This window comes from Eleutherodactylus coqui, chromosome 6 (assembly GCF_035609145.1).
Source record: "Eleutherodactylus coqui strain aEleCoq1 chromosome 6, aEleCoq1.hap1, whole genome shotgun sequence".
Taxonomy (NCBI): Eukaryota; Metazoa; Chordata; class Amphibia; order Anura; family Eleutherodactylidae; genus Eleutherodactylus; species Eleutherodactylus coqui.
In genome coordinates this window covers 19,512,198-19,535,839 of record NC_089842.1, presented here as the reverse complement: position 1 = coordinate 19,535,839, position 23,642 = coordinate 19,512,198, and the positions used below count along the sequence as shown (strand labels likewise).

The following is a 23,642-nucleotide window of genomic DNA, read 5'->3' as shown; positions in this document are numbered from 1 at the left end:
AATAGGCGGCGAATCAGATGATTGGGAATGTATTGGATCAATTCCTCTTTCTATGCTACATATCAAGCAAAAGTAAAATCCACCATCTAACAATCTTTATTAGGCCGCATGCACACAGGCGGATTTGCATTGCGCAATCCGTTGCGGGCGTCCACTCCGTATTCTGCGGCAAATACCTTCCATAGCATGCTATTGAAAACCGCTTTTTTCCTCTACACAAGCGGAAATCAATTGCAATTTTCGGCTTGCGGTTGGAAAAATCGCAGCATGTTCTATTTTTGCACGGATTCCGTGCGGACGGCTTCCATTGATGTCAATGGAAGCCGTCCGATCTGCGGCCCTTCTGCAATGACTTTGCGGAAGGGTTGCGGACTCCGAGTCATCGCTAGGTGATGACACGGCAAAAGCAGAGGTTTAAAAAAAAAAATCTGTATTGCACATGTCTGATGGCTCGCTGTGCGGACCATCCGCAGTACGGAGAAGATGAATGAAAGACAGGTACGTGCGGATGACGGCTGGACACAGGGGCGGAATCCGACTTGGTCATGGTCGGCCTGCTGGCAGGATCCGGATACGTATTTTTTGGGCTGGATGTTAAGTCATCGTGAAGCCCAGCAGCCCAACACAAGGTCATTAAACTGCATGATAACAGCGGTTTACTCCACCGGCGCTGCAATGAATGCTTATCACTTAACGTAGCCATCCCTGCGTTCTATGACCCAAGTAATAACATCATCTTGACCCTCTGCCAGATCGGCTTTTATATCCCTCGTTTACTGCGGCCCGGGACGGGCACTGAGGTTGTATAATGAGACCACAACAATTCTGAGCAGAAACGGTCTGAAATCATCTCATGGCTTTATAAGGCTTGTAAAACGCGTTACACCGTGTGAGCCCGGACCGGAGGATCTGTCGGAGGGCGAGGAGCATGACATATTATATGGCTGATGATACATCACTCCCACCCAGCTCTCCTAGGCTCCTGAATGACAGCATTAGGCCTTAAAATCGCAACCATTCCGAACATTGGATTCCAATGTATTCATTCAGATAAACAATTGTGAGCGCGTAAAAAAAATTGCGCCAGATAAAATAGCAGATATGCGACCGTTTTCAGTTGCCGATTTTATACGCGTCGTGAAAAGATAGGTCTTGCCCTATCCTTTGCTAAGATACGCAGGAAGCTCCCATAGACTTCATTGGAAGCTGAGGGGAAAAAAAGAGGGCGAGGGAGTTACCGTTATTCATTCATGCAATTATACGGTACATACGGGCGAACGTAAAGACGCAAACGGTCGTGTAAAGGAGGCCTAAACCTAAGTAGAGGTGTTAAAAAAAAAATCGGACAAACGAGCGAAAGTGAATGATCGTTCGGGCTAAACTCGAGCCGATGACGAATGACAATCATTCACTTTTCATTTGGCGTTCGTTTTCTGCTGCCGTAAATATCATCGTTGGCTCATTCACTTACGGCTCTGTTGAAATGGCGCCCGTTCAGGCCTTCTCAGTCACTTAGGCCGCTCTCACACCAGCCACTTTTTACCGCCGCCCCGAGCGCGGCGCTAATTGTGATACAACGCTCCCATTGATTTCAATAGGGCTGCTTGAAGGCAGCGTTTCTAACGGCGTGATTTTTGAGTGCTGCCTCTTCTATTTTTCTGTGTTTTCAAGTTTTTTAACGCACCTAATCACCCATCACAATGACGAGGTGCGTTAAAAAGCGCTGTCAAGCGCTGCATCATGTGTTCAAAAATGCCGCTTGAAACAGCGGTTTAATGCTGCGGTTTTGAGCGGCGTTTATCTGAAGGCATGAGTGGGAGTGGCCTTATGCAGTGAATGTGAACGCCATAAGCGATTCTCGTTGGAACGAGCCAACGATGTATCAAAATAGGCTGCATGACAGCGAAGTTACCGATGACGTCACTCGCTCGCTCAAACAAGAATCGTCTAAAAGGACCCCATGTCATTCAGGAATCTGGAACAGCTGGGTATAAATACCTGTAGGCATATTAGCTGCTATTGGCGACTTACCCAGACTCTCTATCGGGGCTCATTCGTTATGGTGTTGCGGTTTTCGAATATCGCGTGAGCCGCTGCTAAATTCCCTCCCCCTCCCCTTGCTGGCAGCTCCCATGGGCTTCTATGGGAGTTGCTGGCTGATTGTGACGAAAAGATGGGGCAAGACCTATCTTTTACGTACGGCCGTTCGGAATCCGCAGCATATGTGCAATATTTTCCAGCTGGCCGATTTACCCCGCCGGAAAATCGCCCATCTAAACAAATGCATTGGAATCCAATGCTTCAGATGGCGCGATAATTGCAAAATAGCCGCAATTTAAAGTGTGTGTGAATAAGGCTTGTGTGATACGCACGTCTCTGTAAAAGCAGCAGATGATATCAGTCACATGATGAAATTGTACCTACAAAGAAGTACTGGAGCGTTATAAGAGGAGTGGCTTATATAACCTCCTGAGACATTTACATCATACATGTGATATCAGTACTGGAACGTTAAAAGAATGGCGGTTGATATTAGTCACATATGATGTAATTGTCCCTGCAACAAAGTAAGTGCTGGAGCGTTATAAGAGGAGCAGATGATATGTGTCATATATGATGGAAATCTCTCTGGAGTTATATCAGTACTGGAGCCGCCGTATAAGAGGAGTGGCTGTTATCCGTCATCTATGATGGAAATGTCTCTGGAGTTATATCAGTACTGGAGCATTATGCAAATGGTGGTTGATATCAGCCACACATGATGTAATTGTCCCTACAATAATATAAGTACTGTAGCATGCAGCTGATATTAGTCACATATATGATGTAAATATCTTTAAAGGTTATTATCAGTACTGAAGCGGTATAAGAAGAGCAGCTGATATCACATATATGATGACATTGTCTCTGGAGGTTGTATCAGTACTGGAGTGTTATAAGAGGAGCAGCTGATATCCGTCATATAGGATGGAAATGTCTCTGGAGTTATATCAGTACTGGAGCGGTATAAGAGGAGCGGCTGATATCTGTCATATATGATGAAAATGTCTCTGGAGCTATAGCAGTACTGGAGCGGTGTAAGAGGAGCGGCTGATATCTGTCATATATGATGGAAATGTCTCTGGAGTTATATCAGTACTAAAGCGGTATAAGAGGAGTGGCTGATATCACATATATGATGACAGTGTTTCTGGAGGTTATATCAGTACTGGAGTATTATAAGAGGAGCGGCTGATATCCGTCATATATGATGGAAATGTCTCTGGAGGTTATATCAGTTTAATAAGAGCAGTGGCTGATATTACTCAAATATAAAATGGTTGATAACAGGAAGCAATCAGGCCTGGTTGACATCTGCGCTGTAACCTCGTTTCGGAGGTTCCGTTGTAGATCCGGCACAAAATACCGGAAACCGAACGGTCCCCATTATAGTCATGGGGGTCCGTTCGGCGTTTTTCGGTTCAGTCATAAAACAGATCCATTTAGCCATGAGGATTCCCTTTTCTGCTCCTGGAACAGAGCAGAAAACCGTAACCCTGAGCGCAGATGTGGAAGCAGCCCCCGCTGTATCTTACTACACGTCAGATGGAGATAAGAGAGATACTCTGGTTCTTCACAACGACTCGTAATACGCTTATAATTTACCGCCAGAGAATACGTAAATAGACGTTACTGCTCAGTGATTGGATCTCTTGCGATGTTTGTGTTGAGGATTGTTAGCATGAACAATGTAGAAAAGAAATTGGAGATTTTTATGTTATTTTGCCCACAGGGGGCGTAGTTATGTAGGAATTATGTGTAATTCTCACCAAATTTGTGCAGATTTCCTGCTCTGACGAGCGCACATGGATCACGCGTGAAGCTGCACAACAGCCGCTAATGGTGCTGCAGAGCCAACAGTCTCAGAGCTTAGTGACAGCCGGCGGGTCGCAGCCAGATGACAACCGTTTATTTCCATTACACAACAGCCATGGAAATGTGTGACGTCACCTGATCTACACAATCCAACATATCGGACACACGGGGCGAATAAAGTAGTTGACGGAGAAGTCAGATTTCTGCTGATTGTAAATTAGTGTAAGATTTAGGGGATTTTTATCTGCCGGTTCACATGTGGCAAATTTTGGTGCAGATCTACGGCATATTTACCGCTGTAGATTTTGGCGCGGTTTTGCCCCGAATCCACGTGAATTCCGCATCTTTAAATGCAAATTTTGGCGCGGATCTGCCGCAGATTTCACCTTTTGAAGGAATGAAATGTGCTGTGAATCTCCATCAAAATCCAGACTGAAGTTCCCCTTTACACGAGCGTATGCGCATTTGTGTGCCTCAGCGCAACATTCTTTTGCGCACTGAATGATGTTTTTTGGGGTTTTTTGCAAGCACATTGACATATTTAAATATTAAATATGGTTACACACAACCGGATTTGGGTTGCAGAATCCGCAATTGTCACCAGTGCGGACTATCCGCCATATTCTGCATCCAATAGCAAGAATAGAACATTTGCGTGTCCACTCACACGGGTGGACAGCGATTGCAGCATGCTCTATTTTTATGAGTATTCCGCGGGGGGCGGCTTACAGTGAGGTCAATGGAAGCCATCCAACCCATGGCCCTATACAATTGACATTGTGGAAAGGTGGCAAATTCTTCGTCATCGCCTAGCGGCGGCGCAGAAGTGGCGGGGAATTTTTGGAAAAAAATCTGTACTGTACATGACCAATGGTGAGCCACATACAGATTAAGTATAGGTACGCGCAGGCACAGGGTCAGATGCCGCTGCGGGCTCCCGCATGTGAGATCCGACCCATTCGTGTGCAGCCGGCCGGGTGTAATATCGGTCCGTGAAACTCGTCCCGATGTCTCTCTCACCACCGTGTGATATCCCCGGCGATGCGAGGAGCTTTTGTCTTAAAACCGCCTCGCATTACTTCAAGAAGGTAGCGATCCTCCGCCGCAGCTTTTAGCCGCTCATGTGTAAGACCCTGTTTATAAGAATGGGGTTCATATTCGCTCATCTCGCAACGCACAAATCTCGTGTGGTTATTCTCGGCCATGTTAAAATGACCTTATTCAGTATGTCGCGCATCTCCTAGTATGTTGCGTTTTTTTGGGAGGGGGGGGTCAGAAAAAATAGCGCAGCAGCCTATGGAAACCTGATGGAACGCACAAGACCTGAAGCGGCGCGAGAGTCATAAAAGCCACGCGGATATCAATGGGAAATTTAGCTGAAGGCTTTTTATCCGTTTTTCTGCCACAGAAGGCAAACTGCGAATGTAAATGCGAGCGGACCCGCGAAGGGGATATTTGTTTTTAATATTTACGTTAAAATGTTCCATGTGATAATGGGATGCGGGCGGAGCGGTACGGAGGGGAAGCGAGTTCATATCCTGAGGGAGACGCGCGGATGACATGATGTATAAATATAGGGCTACGGTTAAGGCGACAGATGCGACAAGCTCCTGTAATAACACGCGAGGGACGTGGTGAGCCGCCAGGCTGGGGATAAGATGGTGGAGGCTGGTGGGGAGGAAGGAAGGTGTCAGTCAGAGGAAATATGCAAAAAAAACGTGTTGAAAATACGAAACGGAGACAGAAACTCGAAGAGCGAGAAAACCGAGAGGCGCAGGAATATGAGATGAACAAAGCAGATAAGGGATTGGGAGGGCAGGAGACGTGAGAGGTGGGATGGATGGAGGGGGATGAGGAAGCCAGATCAGCCTTCACATCCATTTGGGAAGAGGTCGTCATGGCAACAGAGAAAGATAGAACATCTCCACCGGGAACCCGTTACCATGGCAGCTTATCTCCGAAAGTCAGCGATAGACGATGAGAATGAGCAGGCCGGGGACCTAGACCCCGAGGCCGCACAACAAGGAGTCGGGGGGTCTCCCTACTGTATCCACCTCACCGCTCACTATAACATGGCTGACACCGGTGACCTTGAGGCTATGAGTCATTCACAGCGATATATCCGCGTCTACTAACCTTCCCACCTCGCACTCCCTTGTGGTACATCATCGACGGACGCTTGTTTCTGTGGTGTACGAAAGGCGGTTCGTGCCAATGGTTAGGCGCATAATCAGTTAATTCAAAATGGAAGTAATCACAAAACGCAACCACGTTCGGACTGTACCGCTTCCAGCTCTTACTTCAGCTCCCAGTTTCCTTTGGAAATTGGTTGCTACGGGCAACTGCACCATTTTCCCTTGTGTTGCTAACTTTTCCGCTGATGTACATTTACATCTATATGTGCTCCATATTTATAGAGAATCTGGCCGCCATTTTCTGGCACATGGTAGACAGTTTTTTTTGTGGGTCTGGACACTTTGGCTGTTTTCACATGGGCATATTTGCATACGCAAAATTTGCGCCACAATACACAGAAAATAGATCCTATTAATTTTAAGGGTTTTGTTCGCAGGTAAGCATTTCGGTAAAAAAAAAAAAGTAGCATACTCCATTTTCCTGCGCACCAAAAGTCCCTATAAGAGTCAATGGGGATGCGCAAATGCGTGCAAAATGCGCTAGTAGATGCGTGAAACACTGCGTAATTGCGCAGGAAAAATAACACATCCAGAACTCATTAGCCATTTCAATTGGTGTGTATTTTTTGGCGCGGAAATGCCATGTACATGCCATTGCGCGGAAAAAGTATAGTAAGATATGCCGATGGGCGCACACAAAAAAAGAGCATCGTTCATTGTACAAAAAAGCCGCGCTCGTGCTCGCACAAAGACGCATAGACCCGTGTGACGTTGAACTTGGGGCTCATTCATACGGCTGTACGCGCAAAATGCTACGTGTATTTAATTAGCGGTTTACTGCTGTGTAAGCCGGTGTATCGCTACGTATGGCGGTGATTTTGTATTGTGTATGACGGCGTATCTCACGCACATATCTCACGCACGCTGTCCTGCGCAATCTTCCTGGTTTCGTTTTTCTTTTTTTAATTCTCCTCCTCTGTCGCTTAGTGAAGGTGCGTATAAACGCCGCACATACGGAATGTAAAACGCTGTACATACGCAATATATTGCCTATGTATAGCGTTTCACCCGCACCCATTAAGAAAAAAAAGGGCTTTATGCACGTAATACGCGGTAAAACAAAATGTGCTACGTGTTTTATGCGCAATAAAAAAATCTGCAATAAAAAAATCTATGTATTTGTATTGCTGCGACGTACCGTGTATTATACACGCTAACATCACGCTCGTAAAACGCAATTCAAATTTGATCGTGTAAATTAGCCCCAACAGTTCACAATTCGCCTACATGGTGGGTTTGGGGGTGAATTTGAGGCGTAACAAAGCCCGTGTAAATGCGGATTATTCAACGTTTTTATTTTTACTTATTACTATTTTCCACCATTCACGCGAGACGCACAAAACTCGCACTGAAATAGACTCCATTGTTTTCAGTGGGTCTATTTACATGCGCAATTTTTCTCTCAGTGATGTTGTGAAATAGAAAGATGGCAGCAAGTTTTATTTTCCTGCGAGTCCGCAAAAATCTCAGCCATTGTTTGTAGTGGGTGAGAGGAAAAAAAATCCTACTGAAAGTACATGCGATTTCCTCGCGTGCGTCACCACGGACTGGCAGCGAACATCGTAATTTTTTCAGCATCATATCGCGCTCGCCTGTGTGAGGGCGCCCTGGCGGTGCTGCCCCCCCTCCTCGCACATCGGAATCTGATTAATTATACGGAGAAAACGAGCTTCAAAACAAAATATGAGCCTACGAAAAAAGCCAGCGAGAAGGATTTCACGGCGTTGCAGCGCCAGGTGCGGCTGTTGTAATGGCGTGGCAGTAAGCGAGCGGACGACGAGGTGCAGCAGACATTATCTTTCTACCCTATACAATATATGCTCAGGACTTCAGTCTCACCCTGAACTGCTGCGTCACTCTGCTTTTATACTTCTGCCCCTTTCCAAGATGGCCGCTGCTGCTGCGTTTCGCAGCCTCCTCGCTCTCCCAGCTTTGCTTTCTGGCAGTGAGTACATCTGAGGGCAAAGCCAAAGGTCCTGTCAATCCACAGCAGTAAAGTCATGTGACCTCTCTGAAGGTCACTTACCTGTTCCAGCAATAGAGCCTCCTATTTTCAGTGTAGGGGCAAATGTCAGTCCCGCCGCAATGTAACAGCTCATTCGCACAGGCGTATGCGGGTTTCGGTCATGTAAATGAGCTGCAGTTGTCTGCGTTCTCGGCCCGTCCTGTGGGTTTTTGTACACGGAAATATGGTGTTTGTTTATGCACACAAAAAGCATATAGGGGCGGTTGCGTTGCACAAATACGCGGGTTTTCTCCATATTGACTGTGTATTCGCAGCGGCCCCTTCACTTCAATGGACTGCTTGGCTGTATAATACGCACAATTGTACACGCTGCATTTTTATGCATCTGAACATGATGTGAAAAAATCTGCACATGTGAATGAAACCATTAAAATCAATTGGTTCTATTCACTGCATATTACACGCTTAATACACTGCGCTAATTCGCTGGTGTGAACGAGCCCTTACACTGTCATACGAACATTGCCTGTATACTAGTATTATAAAGTGCCCTATAATACTGTGATATAGAGCTTACATGGTCCTGCCATACAATGAGCATACAGCCCATACAGTGCCCATATACCTGTGGTATAGAGTGCCCTATACTGTCATATAGAGCTTACATGAGCCTGCCATGCAATGAGCATACGTCCCATACAGTGCCCATATACTAGTGGTATAGAGTGCCCTATAATACTGTCATATAGAGCTTACATGAGCCTGCCATGCAATGAGCATATGTCCCATACAGTGCCCATATACTAGTGGTATAGAGTGTCCTATAATACTGTCATATAGAGCTTACATGGTCCTGCCATACAATGAGCATACATCCCTTACAGTGCCCATTTAGTAGTGCTATAAAGTGCCATATAATACGGTCATATAGAACTTACGTGGTCCTGCCATACAATGAGCATACGTCCCATACAGTGCCCATATACTAGTGGTATAGAATGGCTAATAATACTGTCATATAGAGCTTACATGAGCCTGCCATGCAATGAACATATGTCCCATACAGTGCCCATATACTAGTGGTATAGAGTGCCCTATAATACTGTCATATAGAGCTTACATGAGCCTGCCATGCAATGAGCATACGTCCCGTACAGTGCCCATATACTAGTGGTATAGAGTGCCCTATAATACTGTCATATAGAGCTTACATGGTCCTACCATACAATGAGCATACATCCCTTACAGTGCCCATTTAGTAGTGCTATAGAGTGCCATATAATACGGTCATATAGAACTTACGTGGTCCTGCCATACAATGAGCATACGTCCCATACAGTGCCCATATACTACTGGTATAGAGTGCCCTCTAATACTGTCATATAGAGCTTACATGAGCCTGCCATGCAATGAGCATACAGCCCATACAGTGCCCATATACTAGTGGTATAGAGTGCCCTATAATACTGTCATATAGAGCTTACATGAGCCTGCCATGCAATGAGCATACGTCCCATACAGTTCCCATATACTAGTGGTATAGAGTGCCCTATAATACTGTCATATAGAGCTTACATGGTCCTACCATACAATGAGCATACAGCCCATACAGTGCCCATATTATACCTGTGGTATAGAGTGCCCTATACTGTCATATAGAGCTTACATGAGCTTGCCATGCAATGAGCATACGTCCCATACAGTGCCCATTTAGTAGTGCTATAGAGTGCCATATAATACGGTCATATAGAGCTTACATGGTCCTGCCATACAATGAGCATACGGCCCATACAGTGCCCATATACTAGTGGTATAGAGTGTCCTATAATACTGTCATATAGAGCTTACATGGTCCTGCCATACAATGAGCATACATCCCTTACAGTGCCCATTTAGTAGTGCTATAAAGTGCCATATAATACGGTCATATAGAACTTACGTGGTCCTGCCATACAATGAGCATACGTCCCATACAGTGCCCATATACTAGTGGTATAGAATGGCTAATAATACTGTCATATAGAGCTTACATGAGCCTGCCATGCAATGAACATATGTCCCATACAGTGCCCATATACTAGTGGTATAGAGTGCCCTATAATACTGTCATATAGAGCTTACATGAGCCTGCCATGCAATGAGCATACGTCCCGTACAGTGCCCATATACTAGTGGTATAGAGTGCCCTATAATACTGTCATATAGAGCTTACATGGTCCTACCATACAATGAGCATACATCCCTTACAGTGCCCATTTAGTAGTGCTATAGAGTGCCATATAATACGGTTATATAGAACTTACGTGGTCCTGCCATACAATGAGCATACGTCCCATACAGTGCCCATATACTACTGGTATAGAGTGCCCTATAATACTGTCATATAGAGCTTACATGAGCCTGCCATGCAATGAGCATACAGCCCATACAGTGCCCATATTATACCTGTGGTATAGAGTGCCCTATACTGTCATATAGAGCTTACATGAGCTTGCCATGCAATGAGCATACGTCCCATACAGTGCCCATTTAGTAGTGCTATAGAGTGCCATATAATACGGTCATATAGAGCTTACATGGTCCTGCCATACAATGAGCATACGGCCCATACAGTGCCCATATACTAGTGGTATAGAGTGTCCTATAATACTGTCATATAGAGCTTACATGGTCCTACCATACAATGAGCATACATCCCTTACAGTGCCCATTTAGTAGTGCTATAGAGTGCCATATAATACGGTCATATCGAGCTTACATGGTCCTGCCATACAATGAGCATACGTCCCATACAGTGCCCATATACTAGTGGTATAGAGCGGCCTATAATACTGTCATATAGAGCTTACATGGTCCTACCATACAATGAGCATACATCCCTTACAGTGCCCATTTAGTAGTGCTATAGAGTGCCATATAATACGGTCATATAGAGCTTACATGGTCCTGCCATACAATGAGCATACGGCCCATACAGTGCCCAAGCAACGCTGCTCTATAATGACACTGTATGGAGTATCTGCAACAAATTGCTTGGAATTCACCACAGTCATTGAAAGGGATGAATGCTGCAGTGAAAGCGCCTCGCAGGTTAATTCTGCACTGGAAGATTCCACAGCATGTGAATTAAATTTCCAGGGCCGGGCTACATCAGGGTAAGAGCTGAAGCCGCACCGTGCACATTATACGTGTAATACTGCCACACCGTGCACACCATACATGTAATGCTGCCATACAGTGTACACACTATACATGTAATGCTGCCACACAGTGCACACCATACGTGTAATACTGCCACACAGTGCACACCATACGTGTAATACTGCCACACCATGCTCACCATACGTGTAATACTGCCACACTGTGCACACCATACGTGTAATGTTGCCACACCGTGCACACCATGCGTGTAATGTTGCCACACCGTGCACACCATACGTGTAATACTGCCACACTGTGCACACCATACGTGTAATGTTGCCACACAGTGCACACCATGCGTGTAATGTTGCCACACCGTGCACACCATACGTGTAATGCTGCCATACACCGTGCACACCATACGTGTAATGCTGCCACACAGTGCACACCATACATGTAATGCTGCCATACACCGTGCACACCATACGTGTAATGCTGCCATACACCGTGCACACCATACGTGTAATGCTGCCATACACCGTGCACACCATACGTGTAATGCTGCCATACACCGTGCACACCATACGTGTAATGCTGCCATACACCGTGCACGCCATACGTGTAATGCTGCCATACACCGTGCACGCCATACGTGTAATGCTGCCATACACCGTGCACGCCATACGTGTAATGCTGCCATACACCGTGCACGCCATACGTGTAATGCTGCCATACACCGTGCACGCCATACGTGTAATGCTGCCATACACCGTGCACGCCATACGTGTAATGCTGCCTTACACCGTGCACGCCATACGTGTAATGCTGCCATACACCGTGCACGCCATACGTGTAATGCTGCCATACACCGTGCACGCCATACGTGTAATGCTGCCACACTGTGCACACCATACGTGTAATACTGCCACACAGTGCACACCATACGTGTAATGCTGCCACACAGTGCACACCACGAAAGAGTGCCGGTCTGTCTCGCTAACAACCTCTCTCTGAACTAGGATGGATGCAGTGGGACAGTCCCGTATTTTGAGAGCTGACCCCCTGGTCCAGGAAGCACATGTGCCACAAGGATGGCCAGGAATAGAGTAAAATAAAAACCACTTATACTCGCCCCTTTGCTGCCCGCTCCGCTCCAGTCACCTGATTACTTCCGGGAAAACGCGATCACATACTATCTAACATATGAATACTGCAGACAATCAATGTCCTCAGCTGTAACAATGCTCAGGCCGGGGGCTGGCGGCAGCGATCACATGCTCGCACTACCTGGAAGTGTGTAGGGGACCGAAGCGGCGCAGACTGGACTGACAAGAGGAGTAAAAAAGTTATATGGGGCATAAAAAGGGACATTATTACTGTGGGGTGGCATGCGGGAGCATTATTACTGAACAGGGGCACTATTACTGTGAGGGGGACATTAAGGGTCACTTTTACTATGAGGGGTCAGCGAGGTGCACTATTACTGTGAGAGGGACACTAAGGGGCACTATTACTATGAGGAGGTCACTGAGGGGCACTATTACTATGAGGAGGTCACTGAGGGGCACTATTACTGTGAAAGGGGCACTATTACTTTGGGAGGGACACTGAGGAGCACTGAAGGGCACAATTACTGTGAGAGGGAAACTAAGGGGCACTATTACAATTAGGAGGTCATTGAGGGGAACAATTACTATCAGGGGGTACTATTACTGTGAGAGGAACCTAACTGTGAGGGGAGCACTAAGGGGCACTCTTACTATGAGGGGGTCACTGAGGGGCACAATTACTATGAGAGGGTTATTATTACACTTAAGAAGTCATTCAGGGGCACTATTACTGTGAGAGGGAAACTAGGGGGCACTATTACAATTAAGAGGTCATTGAGGGCCACAGTTACTATCAGGGGGTACTATTACTATGATGAGGTCACTGAGGGGCCTCTTTACTGTGAGGAGGAAACTAAGGGGCATTATTACCATTAGGAGGTCATTAAGGGGCACATTTACTGTGAGAGGGGTACTATTACTATGATGAGGTCACTGAGGGGCACTATTACAGTGAGAGGGGTACTATTACTGTATGTGGGACACTGAGGGGCACTTTTACTATGAGAGGGTCACTGAGGGGCACCTTTACTGTGAGAAGGAAACTAAGGGGCATTATTACCATTAGGAGGTCATTGAGGGGCACAATTACTGTGAGAGGTTCACCGAGGGGCACCTTTACTGTGAGAGGGAAACTAAGGGGCACTATTACAATTAGGAGGTCATTGAGCGGCACAATTACTATCAGGGAGTACTATTACTGTGAGAGGAACACTAACTGTGAGGGGGACACTAAGGGGCACTCTTACTATGAGGGGGTCACTGAGGGACACAATTACTATGAGGGGGTACTATTACTGTGAGAGGGACATTAAGGGACATTTTTATTATGAGGGGTCACTAAGGGGCACAATTACTGTTAGAGGACACAAAGGGCATGGCTTAGTATTAAAGGGGTGTGGCCTAACCCAAGGAAAAACTGCCACAACTCACAAAAATGCCCACTATTTTTGAATGTTAATAAGTTCAGACATGCTGCCTCTACTGTACGGTATCCATACAAGACTGTCATACAGGCTATAATACCGCCATACAGTGCACTTGCCATATAACGTTGACCTAGAGCCTGACTAACTATAATAATCCTGCAGTGTGGGAATATCATTGCTTTCTGTTGCCCAAATAACAGCATCACCCAATAGTCCCATGCAGAGAACATGTAACGGTGCCATACATCGCTCATGCCATACCGCTATGTAGTGCTTGTCCTTAATCTGGGACCTTGATGATTCATAGGAAAGTCCATCACTCCCTGCAGCAGTCATCAGTTCTCAGGATCGCCGCTCCTCCGGGATTATCCGCAGATCTCTCTGTGTTTGCTGTTATATAACAGTTTATCAAAATCCATAATAATGATTGTTTCCTAAAATAATGCGCGGCGCTCGCTATGTAGGTCGCCGCCGTCCGCATCTAATCTGCAATAATCATTATTTTCAGTTTTCCAATTTCTTTAAGTGGCTGCGGACGGATAATTCTCGGCCGCTCCATCAGTGCAGTCACAGGATTCCACTTAGATTTTTCACATATTTTTAGGCAGCTTTGCAGAAGCAGAGGGTCTGTCAGCGCACCCTGTTCTCCACCAGTCTGCTACCAGGAAGTACTAACAGAGGGAGCTCATCTATAGCTATTTAGTTGTAGCTTTGATTGCTGCCCGATACATTTCTGTGAGCACAAATTCCATTGCCGTCTGTCTGAAGCATTAATGCAGCCCAAGTTTAAGGATGGTATCTCTATAGGTAAAAAGGGCCATCCTGCCAGGAAGTACTGACATAGGGATCTGGCCTAAATGTATTTAGATGAAGTTTTGATGCCTTCCTAAATCATTTCTGTAAACACTACTTCTAATGCTCTTTGTCTGAAGCCATCATGATAGGATAAAGTTAGACAAGTCCACCTCTGCCAGGAAGTACTGACAGAGGATGCTGTTCTATATGTGTTTTGGTGGGATTTTACAAATTTTAATGCATTTTCATGAGAAAGACTTCATACAGCCTAAATCTGAGTACACCATATATTCCAACTTTTAGGTATGACTGTAGGAAAATCTGGCCATGCTGCCAAGAGGTACTAACAGAGGGAACTGACCTATATGTATTCTGATGCAATTTTGGTGTCAATACTGAACCTAAAAGGGATTTATCAGAGCGAGCGCAAAGGGTTTGCAATTATAAGTCATCTGCAAGTCACTACGTGTAAACAGCGATCGCTCAGTCATTGCCATGTCCGGCGCCGTCCCTGAAAGACCAGCGATCGAGCGAATGACGAAAACATAAAGAATTGTCTACATGTGTAACTTCACTGTGCTGTCATCGTTCGCTCGTTAGAACGGTTTCTCACTCCATGTATAACGCCCCCCCCCCCCCCCCTTATATAACGGCCCCACCGGCTCCTCCTTGTATAACGGCCCCACCGGCTCCTCCTTGTATAACGGCCCCACCGGCTCCTCCTTGTATAACGGCCCCACCGGCTCCTCCTTGTATAACGACCCTCCTTGTATAACGACCCTCCTTGTATAACGACCCCCCCCCCCCCCCCTTTCCCCGGCTCCTCGCTATATAGGGAAGTATATGAGGGGAAGAACTGGATGATTTCCCTGCGCGAAACCGTCAGCAGACAACCAGGGAAGAGCAAAGTGATGCAGCCCGATGCAGGCTGACACGTAGATGCTTCTGCGCTGCCGCCACTGACGGACAGACATGATTGCCACCGGTGACTGACATCTATCACCGGATTATGCCACATTCCAGCCTGTCAATGTTACACCGCACTTTCCTACAAAATGCTGTCTGTGTGTAACGACAACCAGCTGTGGTCCTACAATACTCCGGGTAATACCCCTTATAATACTCCGGGTAATACCCCTTATAATACTCCGGGTAATACCCCTTATAATACTCCGGGTAATACCCCTTATAATACTCCGGGTAATACCCCTTATGATACTCCATGTAATACCCCTTATGATACTCCATGTAATACCCCTTATAATATTCTGGGTATTACCCCTTATAAGACTCCGGGTAATAACCCTTACGATACTCCGTGTAATACCCCTTATAATACTCCATGTAATACCCCTTATAATACTCCGTGCAATACCCCTTATGAGAATCCGGGTAATACCCCTTATAATGCTCCGTGTATTACCCCTTATGAGACTCCAGGTAATACCCCTTATGATACTCCGGGTAATACCCCTTATAATAATCTGTGTATTACCCCTTATGATACGCCGTGTAATGCCCCTTAGGAGACTCCAGGTAATGCCCCTTAGGAGACTCCGGGTAATGCCCCTTATGAGACTCCGGGTAATGCCCCTTATGAGACTCTGTGTAATACCTCTTCTAATACTCTATGTGTTACCCCTTATCATACTCCGGGTAATACCCCTTATGATACGCAGTGTAATACCCCTTATGAGACTCCATGTATTACCCCTTATGAGACTCTGTGTAATACCCCTTATGATGCTCTGTGTAATACCCCATGTATTACCCCTTATGAGACTCCGGGTAATACCCCTTATAATACTCCGTGTATTACCCCTTATGAGACTCCGTGTAATACCCCTTATGATACGCGGATAATACCCCTTATGATACTCCAGGTAATACTGTATTTCCTATGATGCTCCCTGTAATACTCTAAATCTCTAGTAATACATTCTGTAATAGCCCCTATAATACCTCCAGTAATATGTCCTATGATGCCCCCTGTAAGACTCCCTATAATACTTTCTGTAAGACTCCCTATATTACCTCCAGTTATACGCACTTATACTCCCTGTAATATAATACTCTTCATAATGCCGACTGTAATACTCCCTAAAACATCCTCATACCCCCCTTAATACCCCAGTACACCTTGCAATACCCCCAGTAATTGTCCCTGTACTACCTCATGTAATGCAACCTCTAAGATCCCCTGTACTACTTTGTCCCTGTAGTATACTAATACTTCTATAATACCCCTATAATTCTCCTTATTATACTCAGTAATGCTCCCACTAATACTCCCTATAAACCCCCTGTAATACTCTGTCCCTGTAGTATACTAATACTTCTATAATACCCCTATAATTCTCCTTATTATACTCAGTAATGCTCCCACTAATACTCCCTATAAACCCCCTGTAATACTCTGTCCCTGTAGTATACTAATACTTCTATAATACCCCTATAATTCTCCTTATTATACTCAGTAATGCTCCCACTAATACTCCCTATAAACCCCCTGTAATACTCTGTCCCTGTAGTATACTAATACTTCTATAATACCCCTATAATTCTCCTTATTATACTCAGTAATGCTCCCACTAATACTCCCTATAAACCCCCTGTAATACTCTGTCCCTGTAGTATACTAATACTTCTATAATACCCCTATAATTCTCCTTATTATACTCAGTAATGCTCCCACTAATACTCCCTATAAACCCCCTGTAATACTCTGTCCCTGTAGTATACTAATACTTCTAAATACCCCTATAATTCTCCTTATTATACTCAGTAATGCTCCCACTAATACTCCCTATAAACCCCCTGTAATACTCTGTCCCTGTAGTATACTAATACTTCTATAATACCCCTATAATTCTCCTTATTATACTCAGTAATGCTCCCACTAATACTCCCTATAAACCCCCTGTAATACTCTGTCCCTGTAGTATACTAATACTTCTATAATACCCCTATAATTCTCCTTATTATACTCAGTAATGCTCCCACTAATACTTCCTATAAACCCCCTGTAATACTCTGTCCCTGTAGTATACTAATACTTCTATAATACCCCTATAATTCTCCTTATTATACTCAGTAATGCTCCCACTAATACTCCCTATAAACCCCCTGTAATACTCTGTCCCTGTAGTATACTAATACTTCTATAATACCCCTATAATTCTCCTTATTATACTCAGTAATGCTCCCACTAATACTTCCTATAAACCCCCTGTAATACTCTGTCCCTGTAGTATACTAATACTTCTATAATACCCCTATAATTCTCCTTATTATACTCAGTAATGCTCCCACTAATACTTCCTATAAACCCCCTGTAATACTTGCAGTAAACATATCTGTAATACCCCCTGTAATACTCTGTTGCTATAATACTAATACTCCTATGATGCACCCTGCGATATTCCGGTAGTACTCCCTCTAGTGTTTCCTTGTATGGTCCCTGTAATACTCTGTTGCTATAGTACTAATACTCCTATGATGCACCCTGCGATATTCCGGTAGTACTCCCTCTAGTGTTTCCTTGTATAGTCCCTGTAATACTCTGTTGCTATAGTACTAATACTCCTATGATGCACCCTGCGATATCCCGGTAGTACTCCCTCTAGTGTTTCCTTGTATGGTCCCTGTAATACTCTCAGTCCCTGTAGGATTGACAATAATGGGTGATGTATTAACAACCTCTGTTTTCCTCTCCGCAGAGCATCGCAGCATGGCGGCCACAGTTGGCGCTGTTTTGTGGCCGCATCCCTCTCCACATGGACCTGATGAGAGGCGAGTGGGTGGCCGACCCCCGCGACGTCCCCAGCTGCCCAGGAAGCAATGAGGAAATCCTACAGTACTGCAGGCAGGTGAGGAAGAGCTGCGGTATCACAGATACGGCAATGTATCTAAGCCTGACATGTCCAATACTGACTGCTGAGCTGTGTATCTAATCCTACCATGTGTGATACTGTCTGCTGAGCCGCTGTATCTAATCCTGCCATGTGTGATACCAACTGCTGAGCTGCTGTATCTAATCCTATCATGTGTGATACTGTCTGCTGAGCCGTGTATCTCATCCTATCATGTTTGATACTGTCTGCTGAGCTGTGTATCTAATCCTATCATGTGTGATACTGTCTGCTGAGCTGTGTATCTAATCCTATCATGTGTGATACTGTGCTGAGCTGCTGTATCTAATCCTATCATGTGTGATACTGTCCGCTGAGCCTCTGTATCTAATCCTATTGTGTGTGATACTGTCTGCTGAGTCACTGTATCTTATCCTGCCATTTGTGATACTGTCTGCTGAGCTGTGTATCTAATCCTATCATGTGTGATACTGTCTGCTGAGCTGTGTATCTCATCCTATCATGTGTGATACAGTCTGCTGAGCTGTGTATCTAATCCTATCATGTGTGATACTGTCTGCTGAGCTGTGTATCTAATCCTATCATGTGTGATACTGTCTGCTGAGCTGTGTATCTAATCCTATCATGTGTGATACTGTCTGCTGAGCTGTGTATCTAATCCTATCGTGTGTGATACTGTCTGCTGAGCTGTGTATCTAATCCTATCATGTGTGATACTGTCTGCTGAGCTGTGTATCTAATCCTATCGTGTGTGATACTGTCTGCTGAGCTGTGTATCTAATCCTATCAGGGGCGTAACTATAGTGGGTGCAGGGGATGCGGTTGCACCCGGGCCCAGGAGCCTTAGGGGGCCCATAAGGCCTCTCTTCTCCATATAGGGAGCCCAGTACTATGAATAAAGCATTATAGTTGGGGGCCCGGGTACAGGTTTTGCATTGGGGCCCAGGAGCTTCAAGTTACGCCTCTGAATCCTATCATGTGTGATACTGTCTGCTGAGCTGTGTATCTAATCCTGCCATGTGTAATACTCTCTACTGAGCTGTGTATCTAATCCTAGCATGTGTGATACTGTCTGCTGAGCTGTTTATCTAATCCTATCGTGTAATACCATCTGCTGAGTCACTGTATCTAATCCTATCATGTGTGATACCGTCTGCTGAGCTGCTGTATGTCATCCTATCATTTGTGATTCCGTCTGCTGAGCCGCTGTATCTAATCCTGCCATGCGTGATACTGTCTACTGAGCTGCTGTATCTAATCCTATCATGTGTGATACTGTCTGCTGAGCTGTGTATCTAATCCTATCATGTGTGATACTGCCTGCTGAGCTGTGTATCTAATCCTATCATGTGTGATACTGTCTACTGAGCTGTGTATCTAATCCTATCATGTGTGATACTGCCTGCTGAGCTGTGTATCTAATCCTATCATGTGTGATACATTTTTTGAGCTGCTGTATCTAACCCTATCATGTGTGATACACTCTCAGAGTATCCCCATGATGACTATTACTGATTCTCCCTTCAGATGTACCCCGAGTTACAGATCACAGGGGTGACAGAAGCCGCCCAGCCGATCACGGTGACAAACTGGTGTCAGAGACAGAAGCCTGAATGCAAGAATCGCCTGCACATTGTCGTCCCGTACCTCTGCCTGGGTGAGTGTTATTTGTGGGTGCCCGGGGGGTATAACATGATGCCCCTCAGAGGTACCAGCACACCGTCAGTAGGTGCCATCAATGGGGAGAAGTCTCATTTACTGTGAGAACAAAGGATTGGGCATGCTGAAATCCATCTGCCTGATCCTTGTCTTGCGGCAGCGGAGAGTCCAGACGCTCTCATACTCGTTAGTTTAGCATTAGCACTTGGCGTTCAGCTGACGTTCCTCTAAGGCACACATGTCCGACACGAGGCCTGCGGGCCGGATCTAGACCACCGCCTCATCTCAAGTGCCCTGCTGGCAGCTCCCGCCCAGAATCTGTGACCGCTGACCCCTCCCCGCCAAGGTGACCCCGCCTGGACCAAGGTGAGGGGTCAGTGGTCACAGACTCAGATGCTGGGTCAAAGCTGCAGGCGGGGTAAGTGTAAAGCCTGTAGGAATGCTGCCCGGCCAGAGGCTAGCAAGGTGCTTATTTCTACTGCAGTCACTATAGGGGTCATTATTACTACTGCAGCCACTATAGGGGTCATTATTACTACTGAAGCCACTATAGGGGTCATTCTTACTACTGCAGTCACTATAGGGGTCATTATTACTACTGAAGCCACTATATGAGTCATTATTACTACTGCAGCCACTATAGGGGTCATTATTACTACTGAAGCCACTATAGGGGTCATTATTACTACTGAAGCCACTATAGGGGTCATTATTACTACTGCAGCTACTATAGGGGACATTATTACTACTGCAGCCACTATAGGAGTCATTATTACTACTGAAGCCACTATAGGGGTCATTATTACTACTGCAGTCACTATAGGGGTCATTATTACTACTGCAGCCACTATAGGGGTCATTATTACTACTGAAGCCACTATAGGGGTCATTATTACTACTGCAGCCACTATAGGAGTCATTATTACTACTGAAGCCACTATAGGGGTCATTCTTACTACTGCAGTCACTATAGGGGTCATTATTACTACTGAAGCCACTATATGAGTCATTATTACTACTGCAGCCACTATAGGGGTCATTATTACTACTGAAGCCACTATAGGGGTCATTATTACTACTGAAGCCACTATAGGGGTCATTATTACTACTGCAGCTACTATAGGGGACATTATTACTACTGCAGCCACTATAGGAGTCATTATTACTACTGAAGCCACTATAGGGGTCATTATTACTACTGCAGTCACTATAGGGGTCATTATTACTACTGCAGCCACTATAGGGGTCATTATCACTACTGCAGTCACTATAGGAGTCATTATTACTACTGATGCCACTATAGGGGTCATTATTACTACTGCACCCACTCTAGGGGTCATTATTACTACTGCAGCCTCTCTAGGAGTCATTATTACTACTAAAGCCACTATAGGGGTCATTATTACTACTGCAGTCACTATAGGAGTCATTATCATTACTGCAACCACTATAGGGGACATTATTACTATTGCAGCCACTATAGGGGTCATTATTACTACTGCATACACTATAGGAGTCATTATCACTACTGCATACACTATAGGGGTCGTTATTACTACTGAAGCCACTATAGGACTCATTTTTATTAGTGCATACACTATAGGAGTCATTATCACTACTGCAGTCACTATAGGGGACATTATTACTACTGAAGCCACTATAGGGGTCATTATTACTACTGCAGCCACTATAGGAGTCATTATTACTACTGAAGCCACTATAGGGGTCATTATTACTACTGCAGTCACTATAAGGGTCATTATTACTACTGAAGCCACTATAGGAGTCATTATTACTACTGCAGCCACTATAGGAGTCATTATTACTACTGCAGCCACTATAGGGGTCATTATTACTACTGCAGCCACTATAGGGGGTCATTATTACTACTGCAGCCACTATAGGGGACATTATTACTACTGCAGCCACTATAGGGGTCATTATTACTATTGCAGCCACTCTAGGGGTCATTATTACTACTGCAGTCACTATAGGAGTCATTATTACTACTGCAGTCACTATAGGGGTCATTATTACTACTGCAGTCACTATAGGAGTCATTATCATTACTGCAGTCAGTATAGGGGACATTATTACTATTGCAACCACTATATGGGTCATTATTACTACTGCACCCACTCTAGGGGTCATTATTACTACTGCACCCACTATAGGGGTCATTATTACTACTGCAGTCACTATAGGAGTCATTATCATTACTGCAACCACTATAGGGGACATTATTACTATTGCAGCCACTATAGGGGTCATTATTACTACTGCATACACTATAGGAGTCATTATCACTACTGCAGTCACTATAGGGGACATTATTACTACTGAAGCCACTATAGGGGTCATTATTACTACTGCAGCCACTATAGGAGTCATTATTACTACTGAAGCGACTATAGGGGTCATTATTACTACTGCAGTCACTATAGGGGTCATTATTACTACTGCAGCCACTATAGGAGTCATTATTACTACTGCAGCCACTATAGGAGTCATTATTACTACTGAAGCCACTATAGGGGTCATTATTACTACTGCAGCCACTATAGGGGACATTATTACTATTGCAGCCACTATAGGGGTCATTATTACTATTGCAGCCACTCTAGGGGTCAGTATTACTACTGTAGTCACTATAGGAGTCATTATTACTACTGAAGCCACTATAGGGGTCATTATTACTACTGCAGTCACTATAGGAGTCATTATCATTACTGCAACCACTATAGGGGACATTATTACTATTGCAGCCACTGTAGGGGTCATTATTACTACTGCATACACTATAGGAGTCATTATCACAACTGCAGTCACTATAGGGGTCGTTATTACTACTGAAGCCACTATAGGAGTCATTTTTATTAGTGCATACACTATAGGAGTCATTATCACTACTGCAGTCACTATAGGGGACATTATTACTACTGCAGCCACTATAGGGGTCATTATTACTACTGAAGCCACTATAGGGGACATTATTACTACTGCAGCCACTATAGGGGTCATTATTACTACTGAAGCCACTATAGGGGTCATTATTACTTCTGCAGCCACTATAGGGGTCATTATTACTACTGCAGCCACTATAGGGGTCATTATTACTACTGCAGCCACTATAGGGGTCATTATTACTACTGCAGTCACTATAGGGGTCATTATTACTACTGCATACACTATAGGGGTCGTTATTACTACTGAAGCCACTATAGGCATTATTATTACTACTGCGACCACTAGGGGGGGTCACTAGTAGTTCACACAGGTTTCGGTCATGCAAACATGCGGCGTTTCTTTGGCGCGTTCCGTCATATTCTTATGTGCGCAAAGAAAAACGCAGACAGACTCACTGATGTGAACAAATGTCTCCTGCGTATTTGCACGCTCCCGATCGCTTCAATGGCCTATTGCGATGTGTAATACATGTATGTGATTGCGCATCGCATGAAAACATACGCTCATGTGAACGAAGCCAATGAATCCAATGGGCTCTACCCGCTACGTATTATGTGCACAAACATTGGGTAATACCCTGCGTACATGCGCTCATTGGAGTCAGCGCCTCGAAGGCAAACACAAGGGCTCCTTCCCACCAATGTATTCCTGTGCGC

At 45.0% G+C, this 23,642-nt stretch overlaps 1 protein-coding gene across 2 annotated transcripts in view; it reads left to right on the top strand.

The window, feature by feature from the left end:
• Positions 1-23,642, top strand: part of APLP1 (amyloid beta precursor like protein 1) — a 66,751-nt gene that overhangs the window by 11,028 nt on the left and 32,081 nt on the right. For both annotated transcript variants that reach the window (XM_066606412.1, XM_066606410.1), the window contains exons 2-3: positions 18,208-18,357; positions 19,888-20,017. In XM_066606412.1, coding sequence (XP_066462509.1) covers positions 18,208-18,357; positions 19,888-20,017 — 280 coding nt within the window. The remainder of the gene's footprint in view (positions 1-18,207; positions 18,358-19,887; positions 20,018-23,642) is intronic.